Source organism: Ochlerotatus camptorhynchus, unplaced genomic scaffold (genome assembly GCF_037179485.1).
Source record: "Ochlerotatus camptorhynchus isolate MF236.1 unplaced genomic scaffold, CSIRO-AGI_Acam_v1.1 ptg000150l, whole genome shotgun sequence".
NCBI lineage: Eukaryota > Metazoa > Arthropoda > Insecta > Diptera > Culicidae > Ochlerotatus > Ochlerotatus camptorhynchus.
Window position 1 is genome coordinate 5,066,825 of NW_027040640.1, and position 21,425 is coordinate 5,088,249.

The 21,425-nt window shown below is 39.3% G+C and overlaps 1 protein-coding gene across 1 annotated transcript; it reads right to left on the minus strand.

The window, feature by feature from the left end:
• Nucleotides 1–1,996: 1,996 nt before the first annotated feature.
• On the minus strand, nucleotides 1,997–11,620 carry LOC135701179 (fatty acyl-CoA reductase wat-like). Its single transcript, XM_065221936.1, has 5 exons — nucleotides 11,354–11,620; nucleotides 10,891–11,282; nucleotides 2,514–3,056; nucleotides 2,322–2,447; nucleotides 1,997–2,255 (listed from the first exon to the last, which is right to left on the minus strand). Exons 1-5 carry the CDS (start codon nucleotides 11,585–11,587, stop codon nucleotides 2,027–2,029), a joined length of 1,524 nt encoding a protein of 507 aa, XP_065078008.1. The 5' UTR covers nucleotides 11,588–11,620; the 3' UTR covers nucleotides 1,997–2,026.
• Between the last annotated feature and the right edge of the window lie 9,805 nt (nucleotides 11,621–21,425).

A 21,425-nucleotide genomic window follows, 5' to 3' on the forward strand; every position in this document is an offset into this window, starting at 1 on the left:
ACTCGAGTTCGAGACTTGTGCTAATTAATTTAAAAACATGTAGTTTAATTTAAATATTTGACCATATTTCAAACATTTATCTTCCGACGACGCAGCAGCTCATTATAAATTAGAAGAGAACGTGGTAAACAGCAAAATAAACGAGATATTTGTTTCTTTTTTGGTTTGTTGATTTCATTCAAGTTTTCTTTTTGGGCTGAATAGCATTCCCTCCAAAAGTTAAACGAACCTTTTGTGAACTTTCAAGTTCCCTTTAAAAGTGAAACAGCATTCTGTTTGAAGCTTAAATATCGAATGTGAACTTCGAAGTTCGGTTAATTACTTAAAAAGTTGGCTGAATAGAATTCTCTTCATAATCCTTCGATTAGCCAAAAAAGGGCTTTTATCCGAACTTTTGGTTGCTTGGGATTGCTTTGACAGCATAGACTGGTTGAATTAGGTATTCTAGGTCTTCATTGTAAACCTAGTTAGCTCGTAAAATTAGCTTCACAGTAAACCCAACTAACATTTTCAGTTTTATAAGCCAACTTTTCCAGCATTATGTTGTAAAGTAGCTGAAAAAAAGCTGCAGATACAGCTACAAGCAGAAGCTAGCAAAATAGTTTTGGAGAGCGTTTACCCAACTTTTTCACAACCATTATTCAAGCTAACACAATTTATTAGCGGAGTACAGGTTGTTTAGTTGTTGAAAAATTACTTTTGATGTTTATGTTATTCAGCAAGAGTGGTTGTTTGTATCAACAATCAATACGAAACTAACGATTTTGGCTCACTACTTGACTAGTCTATTGGTCCCAAGCAAATCGATTAACGTACCCCATTCTCGTCAAAATTCTAGTACTACACTATGTTTGTTTTGATTCGCTATGAAAGTTTGACAGATAAAATGAGGGGTTCGTGGATTTTCCTATGTTTCGAGGGGTGCATCGATTAGCTTGGGACCGAATATAGTACCAGAGCTGAGCCAAAAAGTTGAGCACGTTTCTTCGGGACCTACTTGTCTTAGAGTTACCTCTATGATTAAAGTGCATCCTCTTGGATGTAATATTATAATTTATTTTTTACTTTTGCAGGCAGTGAAAGCTTCGGCTTCGTCGGAAGTGTAACTTGCGTGTTACAATTTATCCCGTTTTGTGTAGTTTTGCTGCCGAGTGTAATTTAGTCGTGTTTCACACGAGCGTGTGCCGTGTTTGTTATGTGTTGTTTTTGTTGTCATTTCACGGTCCGCAACATACTCACCACTATGCCTTTGTGAATAATTTTAATTTGTAAATTTTGCACGTCATTTTATTTAGATTTTTATGTTGTTAGCTTAGTTAGTTAGGAAAAAAAACAAATATCGTGTGATATTGTTGCGCGTCCCATATAAATTAAGGTCTAGGTTCTCCTCCCGCTGCAAGGAAAGCAATATTTATGCAGCAACATAAATGTGTCAAGCGCCGCTGCAGGAGCAATCCTTCCCCGTTATTTGCCAAGGAGAGCTGCTAAGCTGCCGAAGACGAAAACCGCTCAACACAGTCCGTGCTTTGTAGCAGCAGAACCGCTGCCAGACCGTCATAGAAGGGCTCCACCTAACAGCAGCAGTAACAGCGTGGAGGAGGACAAAGCTAAGTAGAATAGACGTCTTAAATTTGATTATTCTTGTTGTTTGGTTGTTTCACCCTAATCCCAACAACTTTGGAGGAAGTACCCTTGTTCTAGGCCACCCCGACGGGGTAAAATCGGGCCAGCTATAGGCTGGCAAGTACGCCGTAACTTACAAGTGTTAGGCCTTAGCCTTAGGAAACTCTTGACTCGCCCAGGCAAACTTTACCTCACCTGATGGCGGTGTTAGTTTGCGTGGGCGATCTGAGAGTTTGTTTGCAAAAGCAGATGCGTACAACAGTGCCTTCACCGTGTTTTGCTGGTCGTTTTATGATAGCTACGACAACTAGCATCGAGACAGAATTGATTTGCTGTCGATCTCGTTGAAATCAATAATGCACGAATATCTGCCTAAATGACATGTGTTCTTTATTAGCAAATTCTATGACTGAAAATGTGTTGCAAAAAACCTATTGTACAACATGTACCCTAACAGTAGGAAAAATACACTTTTGATTCCGTTATGTATGAGCTGAAGTCGCCTCAGTTTCTTCTTTGCAGCGGGGATTGTATCGTCGGATTCCTTGAACAAGTAACGCCGTCCACCCATAATGCAGTCACTGTAGTACTTGATCAAACCCTGCGTTATGTAGTTGATGTCGAATATTTCCCTGAAAAGTACATTTGTTCATTGTTTTGACTAAATTCTCCATTTAAGTAGCTTGAGGCCTAATTACTTGTCCTGTTCTAGCATTTCCAAATGAAGATGTCGGAAATTCTCAGTCCTGAAGACCCATTCGTTGTCGGTGAAGTACTGAAGCGAAATTGAGGCATCAAAAATTTTCCGCTGCAGTTTCAATAACCTGAAAGTTAACACAGAAACAGATACTTATTAGGTCATAGTAAGTACTACTTAATCGACACCTTACAGTGTTTTTCTTCCGCTCAGCTTCAGCAAGCCATCAACTAACATCGACGGTAGGAGTTGGTACAGGAAAAACAGCACATAGTAGACGACCTTGGACGTGGTTTGTTGTCCTCCGGGAACCCAGAGCATATTCAAAATTGGAGTTTTAAAGCACAGAGACTGCCCGTCAGTCACCAGGAATCTATAATCGGCTGTTTTGTGAACTTCGGCCGCACTGTTATAGATCGGTAGCTGTCCTTGCGGGCTGTTGGCCCGCTTCCAGGCGGCAATCAGAATGGCTTTGATGCTGACGTCCACCGGAATGCAGTTGATGTGGTTGTCTAAGTTGATGCACCCTGTTCGCATAATGCCGGTCCCTAGACCGGCCAGTAGCCCGGCCGGACCATTGTAGTTGTCGATCCAGCCGGGGATCGGTTCCTTTTCGGAGTTCGTTACGATCGAAGGTCGGAAGATGACCACCGGCAGTTCCTGGTGGTAGTCGTAGCAAATCTGCTCGGCGAGACCTTTGGTGAAGGTGTAGGTGTTGGGCGAGAAGCCGGTCAGTCTGGAATGGTATGATATATGTACATATGGACAGTAGAGTAAGGTAGGGCAAACTAATACCACAGACAAACAGAAATAACACGCCATCGCCATCTGTTCAGCGTACTGCCCATCACAGTGTACTCAACAGCTGGCCGTAATGTTTTAGCGACGATGTTTTACAGTGAGAAATATTCAAGTTGTTATGTTTGTTTGTCTGTGCTAATACCATACACAGGATCTCTCATTCAAGGTGCAGCTAGAACGATTTATTCGGAAGGGTGTTCAACACTAACTTTTGCCCCACCGGGCACCAATGGGGCAAAAGTTCGCAAGCTGAATGGCAGTTTTTGAGAAGTTTTGCCTGTACAAATCTTTAAATACCCCATGATGGTGTGAAGGGCATAAGGAAACCACATGTTTGTGCCCATATATTGTCAGGACTTGGCAAAAAACGTAATGCACTTTAAAATGGTGTGTTGCCACATGCAATAAGATCGCAATTTTGTCGAGGATTTTGTCACATTCTGCTCCTTTTATGATTGTTTAGAGTAAATAAATGCGTTTTAGGCATACCCCATTCTAGTCGAAAGTCTAGTACTACACAATGTTTGTTTTGATTCGCTATGAAAGTTAGACAGATAAAATGAGGGGTTAGTGGATTTTCCTATGTTTCGAGAAGTGAATCGATTAGCTTGGGACCGAAAAGAGTTCCAGAACTGAGCCAAAAAGTTGAGCACGTTTCTTCGGGACCTTCTAGTCTTAGAGTTACCTTATGGTAAAACCATAGAGGTAACTCTAAGACAAGATGGACCCGAAGAAACGAGCTCAACTTTTTTGCTCAGCTCTGGTACTATCTTCGGTCCCAAGCTAATCGATTCACTCCTCGAAACATAGGAAAATCCACGAACCCCTCATTTTATCTGTCAAACTTTCATAGCGAATCAAAACAAACATAGTGTAGTGCTGGAATTTATACTAGAATGGGGTACGTTAATCGTTTGCTTGGGACCAATAGGCTAGTCAAGTAGTGAGCCAATTTAAAATCGTTAGTTTCGTATTGATTGTTGGTAATACGTTGAATGTACATACTTCGTCTTTTGGAATTGGATATTCAGGAGATTGAATAAATCAATTATTCCCTATCTCAAATTTAAAATTTTATCATTTTTACCAAATTTATTTCGATGCAACGTTAGCACATTTTGTTATTAATTTATTTGATAAGGCTCAAACGAATTAACTGTACAGAGCCGAGGATTCTTGTTTACTATACAATACATCTTAAAACTATAGTCAAATGGTACAACACAATAAACATTTTATCTTCCGCTATCCAATAAGCCTCCTCCCACCAGAACATGAGCCGCTTCCGAGATGTTTTATGACAGGTGGGCAAGAACTCACAGTCTCCCAGTGTAGGTGAGTTCTTTACCGTTAATGTTCACGAAAAGTTCACTAATTTGCCATACAGAAATTCAAAACAAAAATTTTATGGGCGGATTTGGATGGTTTTTTACCTGTTTCATACGACCGAAAGGTGTATGCTGGTCACAAATGCCGTGCCAAACTGATTTCTCACGTAATTAATCAACCTTTGATGTGAATTTCGCTAATAAACACGAGGAGCATTTCTTATAGCAAAACTTGCCAAACAAAATGGGCATAGTTTATTTTAGTAAACAAACTAATACTTCTTCCTTGTGTGTCACCTTTCATTCAGCTCCTAGAGCCGCTTGCAGTGGTTTCATTGTATGGCAGATTCGCCAACGAGGGTCAGAGCGCTTCCATTGCAGCAATGGACGCAAAACGTGGTCATCACTCACACACTAATCACGAAACGGTTGCTTTCCAAAGTCGACGACGCATCGACCGAAAGAACTGCTGATGAAGAACAATGAGGAGGACCATACAATGGTTGCTGCCGAGTAAACAGACGATCGCGTGACACACATTGAGAGTGGTCTGCTTCTGTCGACAGCCGAGTGAACACTGAACGTTAGCACATACACGCCTAAAAAAATTGATGTAAATTTAGGTGCTCTGAGACTGACATATACGAGCGTCAATTTTGACATAATAGACGCAAAATTCAGCTCAATCAAACGTACTTTCGAACTTTTCAGTCTTGGAGTACTCAATTTTATACGACATGTTTGTTTACGTCTCATCATTTATGTCAAAGATGGATTCCATCACGTGTAAGATTAGGTATTTCTAAGTGTGCAGATTTTGCCAAACATCAAGGTAAATAAAGATTTTAAATTTTTGTTCAAATTTGAGTTAGGCCCTAGGGCCAAAAACTGGAGTACTAGCAACAATCAATACGAAACTAACGATTTTAAATTGGCTCACCACTTTAGTAGCCTATTGGTCCCAAGCAAACGATTAACGTACCCTATTCTAGTCGAAATTCTAGTACTATGCAATGTTTGTTTTGATTCGCTATGAAAGTTTGACAGATAAAATGAGGGGTTATTGGGTTTTCCTATGTTTCGAGGGGTGATTCGACTAGCTTGGGACCGAAGAGAGTACCAGAGCTGAGCCAAAAAGTTGAGCCCGTTATTTCGGGACCTTCTGGTCTTAGAGTTACCTCTATGGTACTAGTGCAATAAGTGGCTCACCTACCCTACAGTTTATTTTTTGAGTTCTCTCACAAGTTGGTTCTAGTGTTCATGTGAAATTTTTGTTCATGCAATATCTCATGATCCAGGCTATAAACAAAGTTGTTGTATACTGCAATGTTGTTCAGGAAGCAAAAACCATTTGAATTGTGCAAAATTAAGTTCAGAATGCACTCACTAGGTGGCACAAACTAATGAATTTCGAGCAAATTCTGGGTCGATATCTCGAGATGTTTGCTAGATACAAAGTTGCTGTTTTCTGGAATCTGACCCCTTTTGAAATGTTGATAGCTCAGCTCGGAGTTCTCCCACTAGGTAGGCACTAGTATCATAGAGGTAACTCTAAGACTAGTAGGTCCCGAATAAACGTGCTCAACTTTTTGGCTCAGCTCTGGTACTATCTTCGGTCCCAAGCTAATCGATTCACCCCTCGAAACATAAGAAAAACCAATAACCCCTCATTGTATCTGTCAAACTTTCATAGCGAATCAAAACAAACATTGTGTAGTACTAGAATTTTGACTAGAATGGGGTAAGTTAATCGATTTGCTTGGGACCAATAGGCTAGTCAAGTAGTGAGCCAATTTAAAATCGTTAGTTTCGTATTGATTGTTGCTAGTATCCAGATCCCTGCTAGATACAAAGTTCCTGTTTTCTGCAATGTTGTTCAGGAAGTCTTGGCTTTTTTGAATTGTTGACTATTAAGTTTGGAATACTCTCGCTAGGTGGGACTAGTTATTTGATAAATTTCGTGTAAATACTGGGTCGATATCTCGAGCAAAAAATTCCAAATTTAAATTGTGATGTAAACATTCATACACGTAAACTTGTGTTTCATTAAACGCAAACAAGCAACTTGTATGCAATGTTGTTTTACATGATGGGCTTTTGTATACAATAGGTGCAACATTTCATGAAATGTCTCTGAACTTTACACGATTTATAATGTAAGTTTATATGATATATGACGCTCCATTTATGTGCATCACATTGAACAGAAATTTACACTACTTTTTCGAACCGTATAGATACAAAGTTGCTATTTTCTGCAATGTTGTTCATGTGGCCAAGGCTTTTTGAATTGTTGACAGTTTTGTTCGGAATCCTCTCGCTAGGTGGCACTTATGTTCTTATGAACTTCTTGTACATGATGCTGGGTCGATATCTCGAGATCCCTGCTAGATACAAAGTTGCTGTTTTCTGCATTGTTGTTCAGGACGTCAAGGCCTTTTGAATTGTTGACAGTTAAGTTTGAAATCCTCATGGTAGGTGGCTCTAGTTATCTTATAAATTTAATTTAAATACTGAGTCGACATCTTGAGATCTTTGCTAGATACAAAATTGCTATTTTCTACCAAGGCTTTTTGAATGGATCACATCATTCGAGCAGTTTAAAATGACGTTTCCTACCACTCGAACTTTAACGTGGAACAATACGAGGGGGGTAACACATCTAAATCTCAATTCTAGATACTCGAAAAATCTCACACTAGCGAATCAATCTTCGATTTTTTTTTCATTTCTCGCATCTACTTGCATCGTGCAACATCTTTTTGCAGGAAATCTTCAGAACCGCCATCAATCTTCTTTCTATCTACTCAGCGTGTGCCCAGCTAACCACAGCAAAACACTATTTTTCCTGCGTCGTAGATAGAGTCGTCCCCCTCGAAACAATATTTTAATATTTTTCCTTCTACAACCTCGAGAAAATAGGGTCTTATTTGTAAAATGCTTGAAACATCTGTAATTGATTGTTTCATTTCCGTAAAATCGCTGGTAGAAGATCGTCCCAAAACTGTTCGACAATATGATTAATTGTTGGCAGTTTTGTTCAGAATCCTCTCGTTAGGTGCCCCTTGTGTTTTTAAAATGAATTTCGTGTACATGCTGCGTCAATATCTCTAGATCCTTGCTAGATACAAATTTGCTGCTTTCTTCAACGATGTTCAGAAGGACAAGACCTTTTGAATTGTGGGTAGTTTAGTTTGGTATTATTTAACTCGGTGGCACTAATGTGTTTGGAAATTTTTAAAACTTGCATAGAATGTGAAAACGACATGTTTCTCGGCAATCACTAACCCGAATTGGACGTTTCAGCCACCAAATGAAAGTTAGTATGGTCCAATAGAGCATTTTTGAATATTTTTTGGATTCGGTTAAACGGTTCCGGAAGTATGGCCGGAACATGCTCCGGTTTATATGTGGCATGAGGCTTATTCCAACTACAAACGAATAAAACTCATCATATGACATCTCGAATCACATAAGAATTCAAAAACTAGTTTGTTCGGATATCTTGTTTCCTTAGATATTTTTACAATTAACCAACGGCTAACGCGGCGAAATAACATCGATTCAAATCTGCTGTGCACGATGGAAATTTTTAAACAAACCGAAGTACACCTGGTAGCCAATTCAGGAAACAACTATATCCAACCATTATACCAACAATCAATTCGAAACTAACGATTTAAATTGGCTCACTACTTGACTAGCCTATTAGTCCCAAGTATATCTATAAGGGTGCATCAATAAGCTTGGGACCGAAGATACAGTCAAAATTCGCTGGTTGGGCCACCACCTCGGCCCAACTAACGAATTCAATTCGTTAGTTGGGTCAACTGACAGAAGGCTAAAATTTATTGGGATGTACGCATGCTTTGTTGTGATTGAGAAGATTTCACTAAAAGCAGATTCAATCACAGCAGATTGAAACAAGTTGCTTGAAACTGACAAAACATATTTTTTTTTCCTTGATTTGTTTTCCGTCGATCTTGTTTTCCGTGCTGAGCACCAATGCTACCGACGTGCCAGGAAGGCAGCTCCCACACCTGGACCCTACCTATCGACCCATCAACTCATGAACCGGGGACCAACGGCTTTACTTCCCATCCGAGGGAAGGCGTGATCAGAGATGTTATGCCTCAGAACATCCCGGCGGCGCCGACTGGGATTAAACCCAGGCCTGCTGGGGTGGGAGGTAATCACGCTTACCACTACACCACCGGCGCCGCTTGACAAAACATATGATGTGTGCAATTTTAGATCATGTTTCATTTTAGAATTCAAAATAAAACTCAAAATTTTCGAGCAAATTCCAAATGTATACGATTATTACACGTAATGCGCTGTCCAAAACGCATATGACACCCCCTTGAATGGATTTATGTTCGATTGTCAAATCCAATTTGACATAAGATTTTGACATCCAGTTGCTTTTTAATTGGGTCATGGCCCAACCAGCGGAGGTCCAACTAAAAAGCAGCCCAAATATTAAAAGCCCAACCAGCGAATTTCGACTGTAGTACCTAAAAGATAGTATCAACAATCAATACGAAACTAACGATTTTAAATTGGCTCACTACTTGACTAGCCTATTGGTCCCAAGCAAACGATTAACGTACCCCATTCTAGTCGAAATTCTAGTACTACGCAATGTTTGTTTTGATTCGCTATGAAAGTTTGACAGATAAAATGAGGGGTTATTGGTTTTTCTTATGTTTCGAGGGGTGAATCGAATAGCTTGGGACTGAAGAGAGTACCAGCATAGAGGTAACTCTAAGACCACTGGGTCCCGAAGAAAATCATTATTATTTTTGGCTCACTCAGTACCAGAACAACGGTCCCAAGCAGTCCCAAGCTATTTCACTCACCCCTGCATGTTCTGCATGAATCCACACACCCCTGATGTTATCTGTCAAACTTTCATAGCGAATCAAAACAAACATAGTGTAGTAATAGAATTTCAACTAGAATAGGGTACGTTAATCGTTTGCTTGGGACCAATAGGCTACTAAAGTGGTGAGCCAATTTAAAATCGTTAGTTTCGTATTGATTGTTGGTACCAGAGCTGAGCCAAAAAGTTGAGCACGTTATTTCGGGACCTTCTAGTCTTAGAGTTACCTCTATGATAGTATCTAATGACGCGTTCATCATTGGGACGGTACTAATGGATATTTTTGGTCGCTATTGAAAATTTAGTCGATTGCTGAATTTATGTATGGGCCCAAATTAGGAGCATTTAGGCCGACATAACATCCATTTCCCCTACCTGATAAATATTCGACTATTTTTTTTTTCAATACTAAAAAATACCGAATAACCAAAAGTTTCGAGCTCATTGCCTGCTTTGAATCTCTCGGACTTCAACATAAAATCGTAGTTAAAGATCTTAGGAAACGCACCTAGATTTTGGGACTTACATCATTTTTCTAGAGGAAGATTCTTCGAGATAAGGATAACAACAAAATTAAGATTTTAAAACTGCATCTCAGTTATAGAATAATCATGAAAATTCAGATTATAATTTAATTTTCTTCAGATTTTTAAGATATCTACCGGATAAAAAAAGTTCCCTGAATTTATTCCAAATATCATATTTTTCCATATCTTGAATGATAGGAGTCTCATCCACAAGTATTCTTGAACTTCTGGAAAGTTCCTTGAAAATTAATGAAGTTCCCCAAACATCCAAAAAGTTCATTGAGCTTTTTTGAAGTAAGATCTCTGACAAACTGCAACGTTCCCTAAACTGAAGCAAGAATCCCTGAAGATCTTAGAAGTTTGCTGAACTATGTTTAGAACTTCTACAAAATTCCCTTCACTTATATGAAGTTTAATGCAGCTTTTCAAAATGCTACAAAACAGCCAAAACTTCTTCAAAGTTTGCTGCACTTCTACGTTTCTCGTTGATTTTCCGCGCAGTTCCACGTATTGAATTTAGGATCATATTGAAATTAGTTCACTCGTTAAATTACTCATTCAGAAGAGGAATGAAACATCTGTTGCATTTAAATTGAATATAATGTGATATTTTGGCAAACATAGGGGGTGTCTAATATGCCCCGGGCGTTCATAATGCCCCTACTGACCAGGCAAACCGGGAAAAACCTGGAATTTTAAATTGAAAATTCATTTGTCACCCTGTGTCAATATCTCAGGAATTTTGTATGAAAACTGTGTGTGAGGAACGATGACGTTTATTGAATCGGCTCTTTTGTCCCGACAGGCACTGTATAATGTCGGAAATGTATAATAAATGCACAAACTGACAACGTAAGGGCAGCACGTGTCGTTCGTCGAAGCTCGCGCTACTGGTTCATTCCATTCAAGAACGTTATAAATTACACCACAAATAATCGAAAGCAAGGCATTCACTCTATCCGATTGCTAATTAGATTCACGAATGTTCTGCATAAATTTCAGATAGACACTGCGTGCCGCTTCACTTACTTTTGCGACAACATTTCCACCAGCTCTGGATCTATCTGCTCGGCAATGTCAATAGCCTTCCGCCAGTCCATCTTGGCCGGGTAGATGCGCTCTTCGATGTCGAATATCTCCGGATTGCAGTAGGTCGTCGAGATGTGTACGATCGCTTTCAGGTTCTTCAACGTCTTAGCCCATCGAAAGACCTCCCGCGTTCCTCGGGTATTCAGTAGGATCGCCTTCTGCAATGGATCATCGAATCGGACACTGGCCGCCGCGTGGAACACAAATTGCACACTTTCCATTCGTTTCATGCTGTCTTCATCCATTCCCAACTGCAACAGCGAGCAATCGCCAGCAAGGGGAATTATTTTCCGGATAGCATCCGGACGAGTTTCACGTAACTTGTCAAACAGCTGGAAACGTTCAAACACACCATTTGCTATCAACCATCTCAACTGGCCCTCGAACTTAACCTCTAACCTACCGGAACTTGCACTAGATCGTTAACTCGTTCATGGACGGACTTTCCTTTCTTGGCGCGCATCAACACAAACACGTGCCCAATCTCGGGACATGATCGCAGCAACTTCTCTATTAGCACCTTTCCCATGAAACCGGAACCACCGGTTATGAACACATCCACCCCAGCGAACGTCTCCGGGATGGTTTTCAACGGGGTCGAACACATTGCTTTCTGCTCACCGTGACTGCACTCCATACACAAAAGTAAAAATAAAACTAGAATTGGAGGAACCCAAATCAACGTTCCCGTGCCCTGTAGACGACTGCGGGCCGGGGCAAGTGATAGCAATTATTTATAACTTTGTGCTTGTTTGTGTCCCTTAAAACGTTCCCGTCGAATCAATTAGCGATTCAATTTATATCGCTGAACGATGGGCCAGATCCTCTGCTTTCGGCGGTGACGATGACACTTACTGAGTAGCTTATGAAAGATTCATGGGTTCAATACGCAATTAGAATAGGTGTATGCATAGGTATAGGTGGAATCGTGTGTTTGGGGAATCACTCGGGGGACCGGTGGCTCCGGTTCACGCACGCGGGGCAGACTTTTAAATTGTCCTGCAGGGGCCGCTTTGGATTGTTCTTGCTCGTCGGAGGAATTAGACACAACGTGCTGTTGAGGTACAAATTGCGAGAAGTAAGTCGGCTGGGTCTGCTATTTTAACAAGTGAAGGTTTTGTCAAGCTGCTGCTACAGGAATGGAATTTGTACCTCCAGGGACGACCGAGTACGGGCGGATCGTTCGAGGCGTCTTCCTCTGTGTTCGAACCGGTCCACAGTGGGTAGAAAGGGAAAATTCGTGAACTTAATTGTATCCTGATGTTTGTGTACATTCTAACTTTTGGACGTGTGTGGTAGGTAGAGTGTATGTGGAATGATAATGATCGGTAAATTATAACTTTATTTAAAGGCACAACAATTTGAGAATTAAACCAAGTAATTAAACATTCAATATGAGTAGAATCTAGTTAGCGTGAAAGATGGTAGAAGTGAAAGTAAAGAAGAGAGTATGAGAACAAAGTTATATTTTGTTCTCATACTCTCTTCATTACTTTCACTTCTACCATCTTTCACGCTAACTAGATTCTACTCATATTGAATGTTTAATTATTTGATTTAATTCTCAAATTGTTGTGCCTTCATTAAAGTTATAATTTATTTATCATTATTATTCCACATCAACTCTAGCTACCACGTTTTTCCCCTCGTCTACTCTTATGAATACAGATGTAACATTATTTATTTATATATTTTGCTTGCATACACAAACAAACAGTATTGATATTTTTATATTGCAATAATATTCAACATTCTCACATTAATTTCATCGCCGACTTCTGACAGCTACATCATTCTTCATCTCTATGTATCTAGTTTACATCTAGTTCCAATGATTTTCATATTTTGCTGTTTCGCACCTTTTGGAATATTCATCTTATTTTTTTTCTTAAGGCGCAACTGTACTTCAGAAAACTAACTTTTTTATTTCAACAAATAAGGAGTAGGGGAAATAGATGTAATATCGGCCTAAATGCCCCTAATTTGGGCCCATACATAAATTCAGCAATCGACTAAATTTTCAATAGCATGAGCATGACCATGATTGACCGCCCACGGTTGCTACTCTGTTATTGCCTCTGGGATGTTGGGTAAGAGGGTAGGGTTTGCAGCAGGGTTCGTTTTGATAAACGATAAGCTGAATTGATGTTAACGATAGGGAGGGGTTACTGTATAAATAAATAAAAAGGAATGATCTCACTCCAAATAACCAAGTGGAGCTGCAACCGGCATCCTCGTAGACTTTCTTCGACCCATCGCAGGTATCTCCTTCAAACACAGACGTCAAAATTCCGGATCCATCTCATCGATATACAATTAGTAAAATATAACAAAATACATACAACCTCGATCTTCGTCACTCAATTTCTTTAAACTCATGCTATATATATGAATATTTTAACTGCATGGTATGATTGAACTTAACTTTGCCTATTGAATGAATCCACAATTTAAGTAAAGATTCAATTTGCTAAATAATCGAGGTTATTTAAGCATACAAGAGTTATACAAACAAGTATCCATGAATAATTTTTAAAATAGCAAAACTCTGCAAAGGTAAAACAATTTAAGAACATTGACCTGATGTATGATGATATCCAATTGATTCTCTGGGTAATCCAAATTCTGAAAACCATAGATCATATTATATTATAATAAAATAAAAGGTAAATACCAATGATATGCTACACATTCTGGTCCCTCAGGATCTGCAGGAAAACTATTTTCTATAGATTAGCTTAGCTTAGACTGACTGAACATATCAACAGTTGCTACTGCGTGATTGATCAGAATCAGTGAAATTGTACAATGAATCAACTGAATGGGGCTGAGAGTGACCGTCCATTCTCATTGTACAAGTTTCAGTGGCTCCATATTTTGTAGATCAATAACGGCGCCGGCCATGTCCTTGCAATCAGGTGGGAGTAGGGAAGGAATATTAGAGTGACCTTTGTTGTTTGTGGGCCGTGTTTACCTCTGCACACCAACAAAAGACACAGGAAAGGAGATTTTGTTAGTAAGTTGGGTTCGTTGGATCAGGATTCACCTTGATAAGTGATGATACCATGGTTTTAAATGAATCCGTGTTATCATACATTATACTTGGATTTGCCTGAAGCCTAAACAAAATGATGGATCATGATAATATAAATCTGAAGAAGTTCCATCATCGTCAAGCTGAAAATAAACTTAGAGCATGAACATGAGCAAAATTGACCGCCCGTGACTGCCAGCACCAAAGAGCTGAAAACCAATTCAAACAAATCAAATCAACAGACAAAACCAGGGTGAAAGCTATAAGAGTGAATCATTACAGTATAAATCTAGTGATGTTCCGTTATCGAAGAGCTGGAAGAAAACTTAAATAATTTAAATTAATAGATCCAGTCTCAATGAAGGCTGAAAAAAATAGAATAATTATACAGCAATGACCCCATTTTGTCAGCTAGCAAAGTATGTGTATCTTAAACATCCATATTGAAGGAGGAAGATATGAAATCACAATTATGTGGAGTTACTGAAAAATAAAAGTCTGATGCGCGGAGAGGCTGCCAGGATCGGGTCATAACTGTAATGTGAATATTTGGAAGATTTATCATCATCAAACTATTCTTGAATTAACCTGGAAGAATGCTTGTGAATAATTGTTATACTGATAAATTAAATTTATAAACTAAATGGTTCAAACAACAACTCCAGCCTGTAGAAAAGTTGAAATTAGGGAATCTTTACAATATCTGTACTGACATACAGGTTTAAAAAACCTGTTTAAAATACTGAATTACCGAAGCAGGAACAATGTAAAAACACTTAGATATATATCATAACAATTAAGCCTGCTAAGTTACTGTAGTAACTGGAGCACCTAGGTTAAAATGAAATGTAATTTATTTTGAATTTGGAACAAATAAAGAGTTAAAAATGGGAATCTTTACAATGTGGATCGTACGCTATTCTACCATAGAGGTAACTGTAAGACCAGAAGGTCCCGAAGAAACGTGCTCAACTTTTTGGCTCAGCTCTGGTCTATCTTCGGTCCCAAGCTAATCGATTCACCCCTCGAAACATAGGAAAATCCACGAACCCCTCATTTTATCTGTCAAACTTTCATAGCGAATCAAAACAAACATAGTGTAGTACTTGAATTTCAACTAGAATAGGGTACGTGAATCGTTTGCTTGGGACCAATAGGTTAGTCAAGTAGTGAGCCAATTTTAATTCGCTAGTTTCCACCGGTTGATTCCACTATCGATGGGCTGAATGTCAATCGACTAAATTTTCAATAGCGGCCAAAAATATCCAGTAGGCATCAAAGATATCCCACTAATCAATTTCTCGAATAAAGCAATGGAAAAACAACCCTTATCTGATCTCAGTGTCATATGGTGAGTGCACATTGAAACTATTGGTAGTCCCCCGCCAACTTCATTCACAGGGCTCAATAATTAACAGGTGCCAGCGCGGATGATGATGATCAGCCGAAGGAAGAGGACGATATCATCGTCGATGCCATCATCATTATATTGCGATAGGGTAGAGCGCTACTTCATCGTAATCGCCCATTTCCGTTCTATTGATCAGAAAAGATCAATAATATCAATGATTTCACCGTGCACAAATCAATAATAGGTTTGTTCCGACGCGTTAGTTCATTAGCTACAACATAAATCCTGTTAGAGCGCATTTTATGAATATTTACGCTCATTGTTCTCAAAACAAAAGAAGCGCTCCTAGCTTATCCCCTTTTTCTACGTTTATCCGTAGGACGAAGAAAATCTAATGGCGTTTCAATGCGTTAGGACGGAATTGAAACTCGTAGAACGAATTTAGAATCAAGAAGCAGTGTTAGATTTTAGACAATATCTCAACAATTTGTGACTCTTTATCAAATCCAACGGTACGTATGGAAAGGTGAATAAATTTAGAAGTCGTCTTTGACAGAAATATTCCATTTTTTTGTTTAAACTCGTTCAGAAAAGAGAGGTAAAGCAACAATCAATACGAAACTAACGATTTTAAATTGGCTCACCACTTTAGTAGCCTATTGGTCCCAAGCAAACGATTAATACCATTGACAGACATACAAAGCAGTACCGTTGTACTCCTTTAATCGAGTACCTCAAAAGGTACAATTTGAGGTACTAGCTTAAAGCAGTACAACGGTAGTACAACAGTGTACTTTGTATGTCTGTACAAGGTATAACCAACAATCAATACGAAACTAACGATTTTAAATTGGCTCACCACTTTAGTAGCCTATTGGTCCCAAGCAAACGATTAACGTACCCTATTCTAGTTGAAATTCTATTACTACACTATGTTTGTTTTGATTCGCTATGAAAGTTTGACAGATAACATCAGGGGTGTGTGGATTCATGCAGAACATGCAGGGGTGAGTGAAATAGCTTGGGACTGCTTGGGACCGTTGTTCTGGTACTGAGTGAGCCAAAAATAATAATGATTTTCTTCGGGACCTACTAGTCTTAGAGTTACCTCTATGGTATAACGTACCCTATTCTAGTTGAAATTCTATTACTACACTATGTTTGTTTTGCTTCGCTATGAAAGTTTGACAGATAACATCAGGGGTGTGTGGATTCATGCAGAACATGCAGGGGTGAGTGAAATAGCTTGGGACTGCTTGGGACCGTTGTTCTGGTACTGAGTGAGCCAAAAATAATAATGATTTTCTTCGGGACCCAGTGGTCTTAGAGTTACCTCTATGGGTAAAGCGTGGGTTGTGCTTAGTAAGACGGAAATTATATCAAAAACCCTACCAAGATTCTTATTTGTTTGTGATAATGGACTTTTAATGTGTTTTGCTTACTAGTGAAAGAGTTTCCAATATCATCACCGGTATCAGTAAAATGCAAATCTCTAATAGTTATTGATGATTTGCGAACCTGTTGCACAAAATTATTTTTATTAGCCTAGAAGTTATCATTGGAAAAACATTCTCTCTCCGAATTTCTCCCTAAAGAAATATTCGAACACCCAGCCACTGGAAATGCAATGTATCAGAATCTAAGAGAAGAGGTGACAATACGGGGGCGAAAATGAACCACTTTTCTGTCAAACGTGAACCAGCTCCTGATTGACCGATTTCATGTGCGTAAGATAGAGATAGAGATAGAGATAGAAATAAAAGAGGAAGCAGCCAATTGTCACCTCTTCCTCTTAGATCAGAATCAATGATAAAAAATCGTTATAAAATATGACATCTTCCTTGGCCAACGCAGCACGCATTCTACTCAAAAATTACGTTGCATAATTATTACTTTTCTTTTTTATAACAGGGTAAAAACACAAACAAAGTGACAGACGACTAACTGGCGAAGAAATCCATTAAGGGGGTATTCCCAATCTTTTGCCTTTTTTCGGCCTGTTTTTCAATTAATTTTTTTCAAGGAAAATGAATAGTAATGCGCCTAACTCTTTGGGATTCTTGTTTATTGAACATTAAAGTTTACAAATAAAAATTTTTCGACATAAAAAAAGACATTATTGACGTCACAAAATGGCGGCAAACAGACCCCTGTTCGCCGCAAACGCCTGGACGGGCGAAGACTTTTCTCGGAACGGCTTCATCTGAAACAGATTTCGTGATGAAATTAATAATCTGCATAAGATTCTCTGGAGCTTCTCCCGTTGGCAGCAAAAAATCTTGCAAATTAACAAAATGGCGGCCATATGAAAAAACAGGCGATTTTTAGCCCGCTTTTTTGCAGCTTTAAGGTGCTTCAAACAATGTTAAATGTTAATATTTTTGGCTGAAAGTGGGAGAAGCTCCAAAGAATTTAATAAGGAACAAAATGAGCAAAGATTCAAGTCAATATCTCTTATAGTTTCTGAGAAAAATCTTCGCCCGATAAAAAATGTGGTTTCGAGAAAAACGCGTTTAAAGTTTTGACTTTAGTTAAAACCATTTGGGGGTTCTTACCATTAGTCAGCTATGCCTGGACACCGAATTCGCTGATCGGAAAACGGCTTGGGGGGATGAAAGTATATAGTCTAAAGTACAAAAAAACGTGAAAAAAAAAATTTGATTTTTTGAAAAAAAAGATCGGGAATACCCCCTTAAAATAATGTGGTTCACTGTAATAGAATTTTTTTAAAAGTTTGTGCCATCATCCACCAGATGGGCTATTTCGACAGTGTGCCTTTTTTTCATTTTTTTTTGTGCATTTCAGTTTTGAGTAGAGTGAAAGAGATAGAAACAAAACATTCTAGTACATTTAGTGTTGCCATGTGGTACAATCATAGAGGTACAATCCAGTAGTAGCAACAATCAATACGAAACTAACGATTTTAAATTGGCTCACCACTTTAGTAGCCTATTGGTCCCAAGCAAACGATTAACGTACCCTATTCTAGTTGAAATTCTATTACTACACTATGTTTGTTTTGATTCGCTATGAAAGTTTGACAGATAACATCAGGGGTGTGTGGATTCATGCAGAACATGCAGGAGTGAGTGAAATAGCTTGGAACTGCTTGGGACCGTTGTTCTGGTACTGAATGAGCCAAAAATAATAATGATTTTCTTCGGGACCCAGTGGTCTTAGCAACAATCAATACGAAACTAACGATTTTAAATTGGCTCACCACTTTAGTAGCCTATTGGTCCCAAGCAAACGATTAACGTACCCTATTCTAGTTGAAATTCTATTACTACACTATGTTTGTTTTGATTCGCTATGAAAGTTTGACAGATAACATCAGGGGTGTGTGGATTCATGCAGAACATGCAGGGGTGAGTGAAATAGCTTGGGACTGCTTGGGACCGTTGTTCTGGTACTGAGTGAGCCAAAAATAATAATGATTTTCTTCGGGACCCAGTGGTCTTAGAGTTACCTCTATGGTCTTAGAGTTACCTCTATGGTAGTAGCATAGAGGTAACTCTAAGACTAGAAGGTACCGAAATAATGTGCTCAACATTTTGGCTCAGCTCTGGTACTCTCTTCGGTCCCAAGCTAATCGATTCACCCCTCGAAACATAAGAAAAACCAATAACCCCTCATTTTATCTGTCAAACTTTCATAGCGAATCAAAACAAACATTGCGTAGTAATAGAATTTCGACTAAAATGGGATACGTTAATCGTTTGCTTGGTACCAATAGGCTAGTCAAGTAGTGAGCCAATTTAAAATCGTTAGTTTCGTATTGATTGTTGGTAGTAGTGTTGCCATGTGGTACACTGAAAAAAATCAATAGCAAGTTCGTCACCAAAGTTTTTTAACCGCTCCGTTTGTCACTTCGTTTGAGCATGAGCATGATTGACCGCCCACGGTTGCTATTCTGTTATTGCCAGACCAGCTGTAATTACACAGAGAACCAATAGACGATGCTTGGGACTAGCAATCATTCTCAATGTGTAAAAACTGGTGATCTCAAACTAGGCAATACCAGCGCCGGCCGCGCCCGAACACAGGTCAAGAAAGGAAGGGGTAGGAATGTGTTGACGTGATACTCGCTTTGATGGAAGCCGAGAACACTTCTGCACTTCCACGAGGAATCACTGGGATATTGGGTAATAGGGTTGGGTTTGCAGCAGAGTTCGTTTTGGTAAACGATAAGCTGAATTGATGTCCTAACAATCATATAACGCGAAGGAGCTTGGGATTGAACCCTCGGTCTTCTGCTCAGTAAGCAAAAACGTTTGCCACTAGGCAGACGAGCTCCTTTTTAATCATCGAGTTGCTGTTATTACCATGTAGTCATGTTAACAAATAAAACGATTGACGAATCATGAATGTGGATGGGCTTGAGATTAGACTCATGATGTTCTGTTCAGTAAGCAAAACCGGTTGTGCTAAGGCCACCGAGCCCCTCATATCACATTATAGCGTTACTCAAGTTTTTATGAAAATTCAGACCCGGCACCGTCGGCAACGGAAAGTTTTACGAAATACACGATAAACAAGGGATCTAACCATACATTTTTAATTTGAAAGGATATGGGACCGCGTTTTTCTGCTCAGTAAGCAAGCCACTGCAACCGACGATCTTTGAAATCCTTAAACTAAAAGCTATGAAAGAGGCCTTCATTAAGATCCATTTTCACGCGACGTTAAATGTTTCGATTTTATCTTTAAGCATGGTTCAGGTAATCATAACAAGCTATGACCGACGTGATGATTGTTTAAGACCTGGTTGAACAAGCTATTCAAATGAAATTATTTTCTCAAATTTTACTTGGCATGTAATGAACAACAGAAATACGCGATAATTCATATTTTCAGCGGTTGGTGGCTAATTTTAAATATACTAACGGTACTGCCTACGACTACGACGGCGATTACGACAGCGACTACGACGGCGCCTACGACAACGACAACAGCGTATTTGTAACTTACCATTTGTCTAGGATAAACACCTTTGCCCGGCACCTCCACTGGTTCTTCATGTCCGCTATCTGTCACTGTTTGCAAAATATCTAATAGCAATTACCTTACAATACCAATACTTCCTGTATTGCCATGGTCATCTGGGAGGAGGGTCGCATCTAGTGCTTTCCCCAGGAACCGTTCACGGCCACCAGCTACTGCCCGTCCAGTCTTGGGCGTATCCAGCGAGGCATCCTTCAGATTACTTACAATCTCCGACACTCAATGCAAATCGCACGCACACTTACGCTAGTTACAAAAAAAACTCACTCGTGCAAAGAAACGGATCAAATACGTCACTCTCGCGAAAGCACACCCGTCGTCGTCGAACGGCAAAAAAAGGAATCGGTGGGCAATTTTGTGATACGGATTTTCAAAATCAACCGGGAATGCACAAATTACACCACACCCAACTACCAAACACGTTCAGAAGCACTTTTGGTACACTTTCGTTCGAAAACACTTAATTTTTTTTTTCAAAAATAGTTGCGAGTGAACCAACATTATCACCGCGTAAATAAACTAAAATTAAAATTATCGCTCGCGATGCCACACATTTCTGGACCGGGAGAAAAAAACAAACAACTCAGATAGCGTCAAATCTTCTGTTGCTTGCAAACATGATGAATCATGTTTTCTTTTGTAACCTGCGTGTTACAATTAATCCCGTTTTGTGTAGTTTTGCCGCCGAGTGTAATATTGCCGTATTTCACACGAGCGTGTGCCGTGTTTGTTATGCTTTGTTTTTGTTTTCATTGCACAGCCGGCGACATACTCATCACTATGCCTTCGTGATTAATTTTAATTTGTAAATTTTGCACATCATTTTATTAGATTATTATGTTGTTAATTTAGTTAGCTAAGGATAAAATTATCGTTTCATGGTGTCTCGCGTATTCAATAAAGTTAGGTCCTGATTATCCTCCCGCTGCAAACGAAGGCGAAAAACATAATCAACATAACAGTCGAGCGCGGTTGCAGGAGCGATGGCGGTTTTGTTTTGGTGTTGTGATGTTGTGAAATCGAGGAGAACAATTAGAGCCACGGTGGAGTGAGCGTGTGTTTTTTTGTTCGGAGACGATTTTCCAG

What these genes read in the sequence shown, in the direction of transcription:
- LOC135701179 (XM_065221936.1), bottom strand. Translation starts at nt 11,587, where the DNA reads ATGGAGTGCAGTCACGGTGAGCAGAAAGCAATGTGTTCGACCCCGTTG. An exon ending in CTGAGCGGAAGAAAAACACT is followed by an intron (nt 2,448 to 2,513) that starts GTAAGGTGTCGA and finishes GTTAACTTTCAG; the next exon opens with GTTATTGAAACTGCAGCGGA. An exon ending in GAAATGCTAGAACAGGACAA is followed by an intron (nt 2,256 to 2,321) that starts GTAATTAGGCCT and finishes TGTACTTTTCAG; the next exon opens with GGAAATATTCGACATCAACT.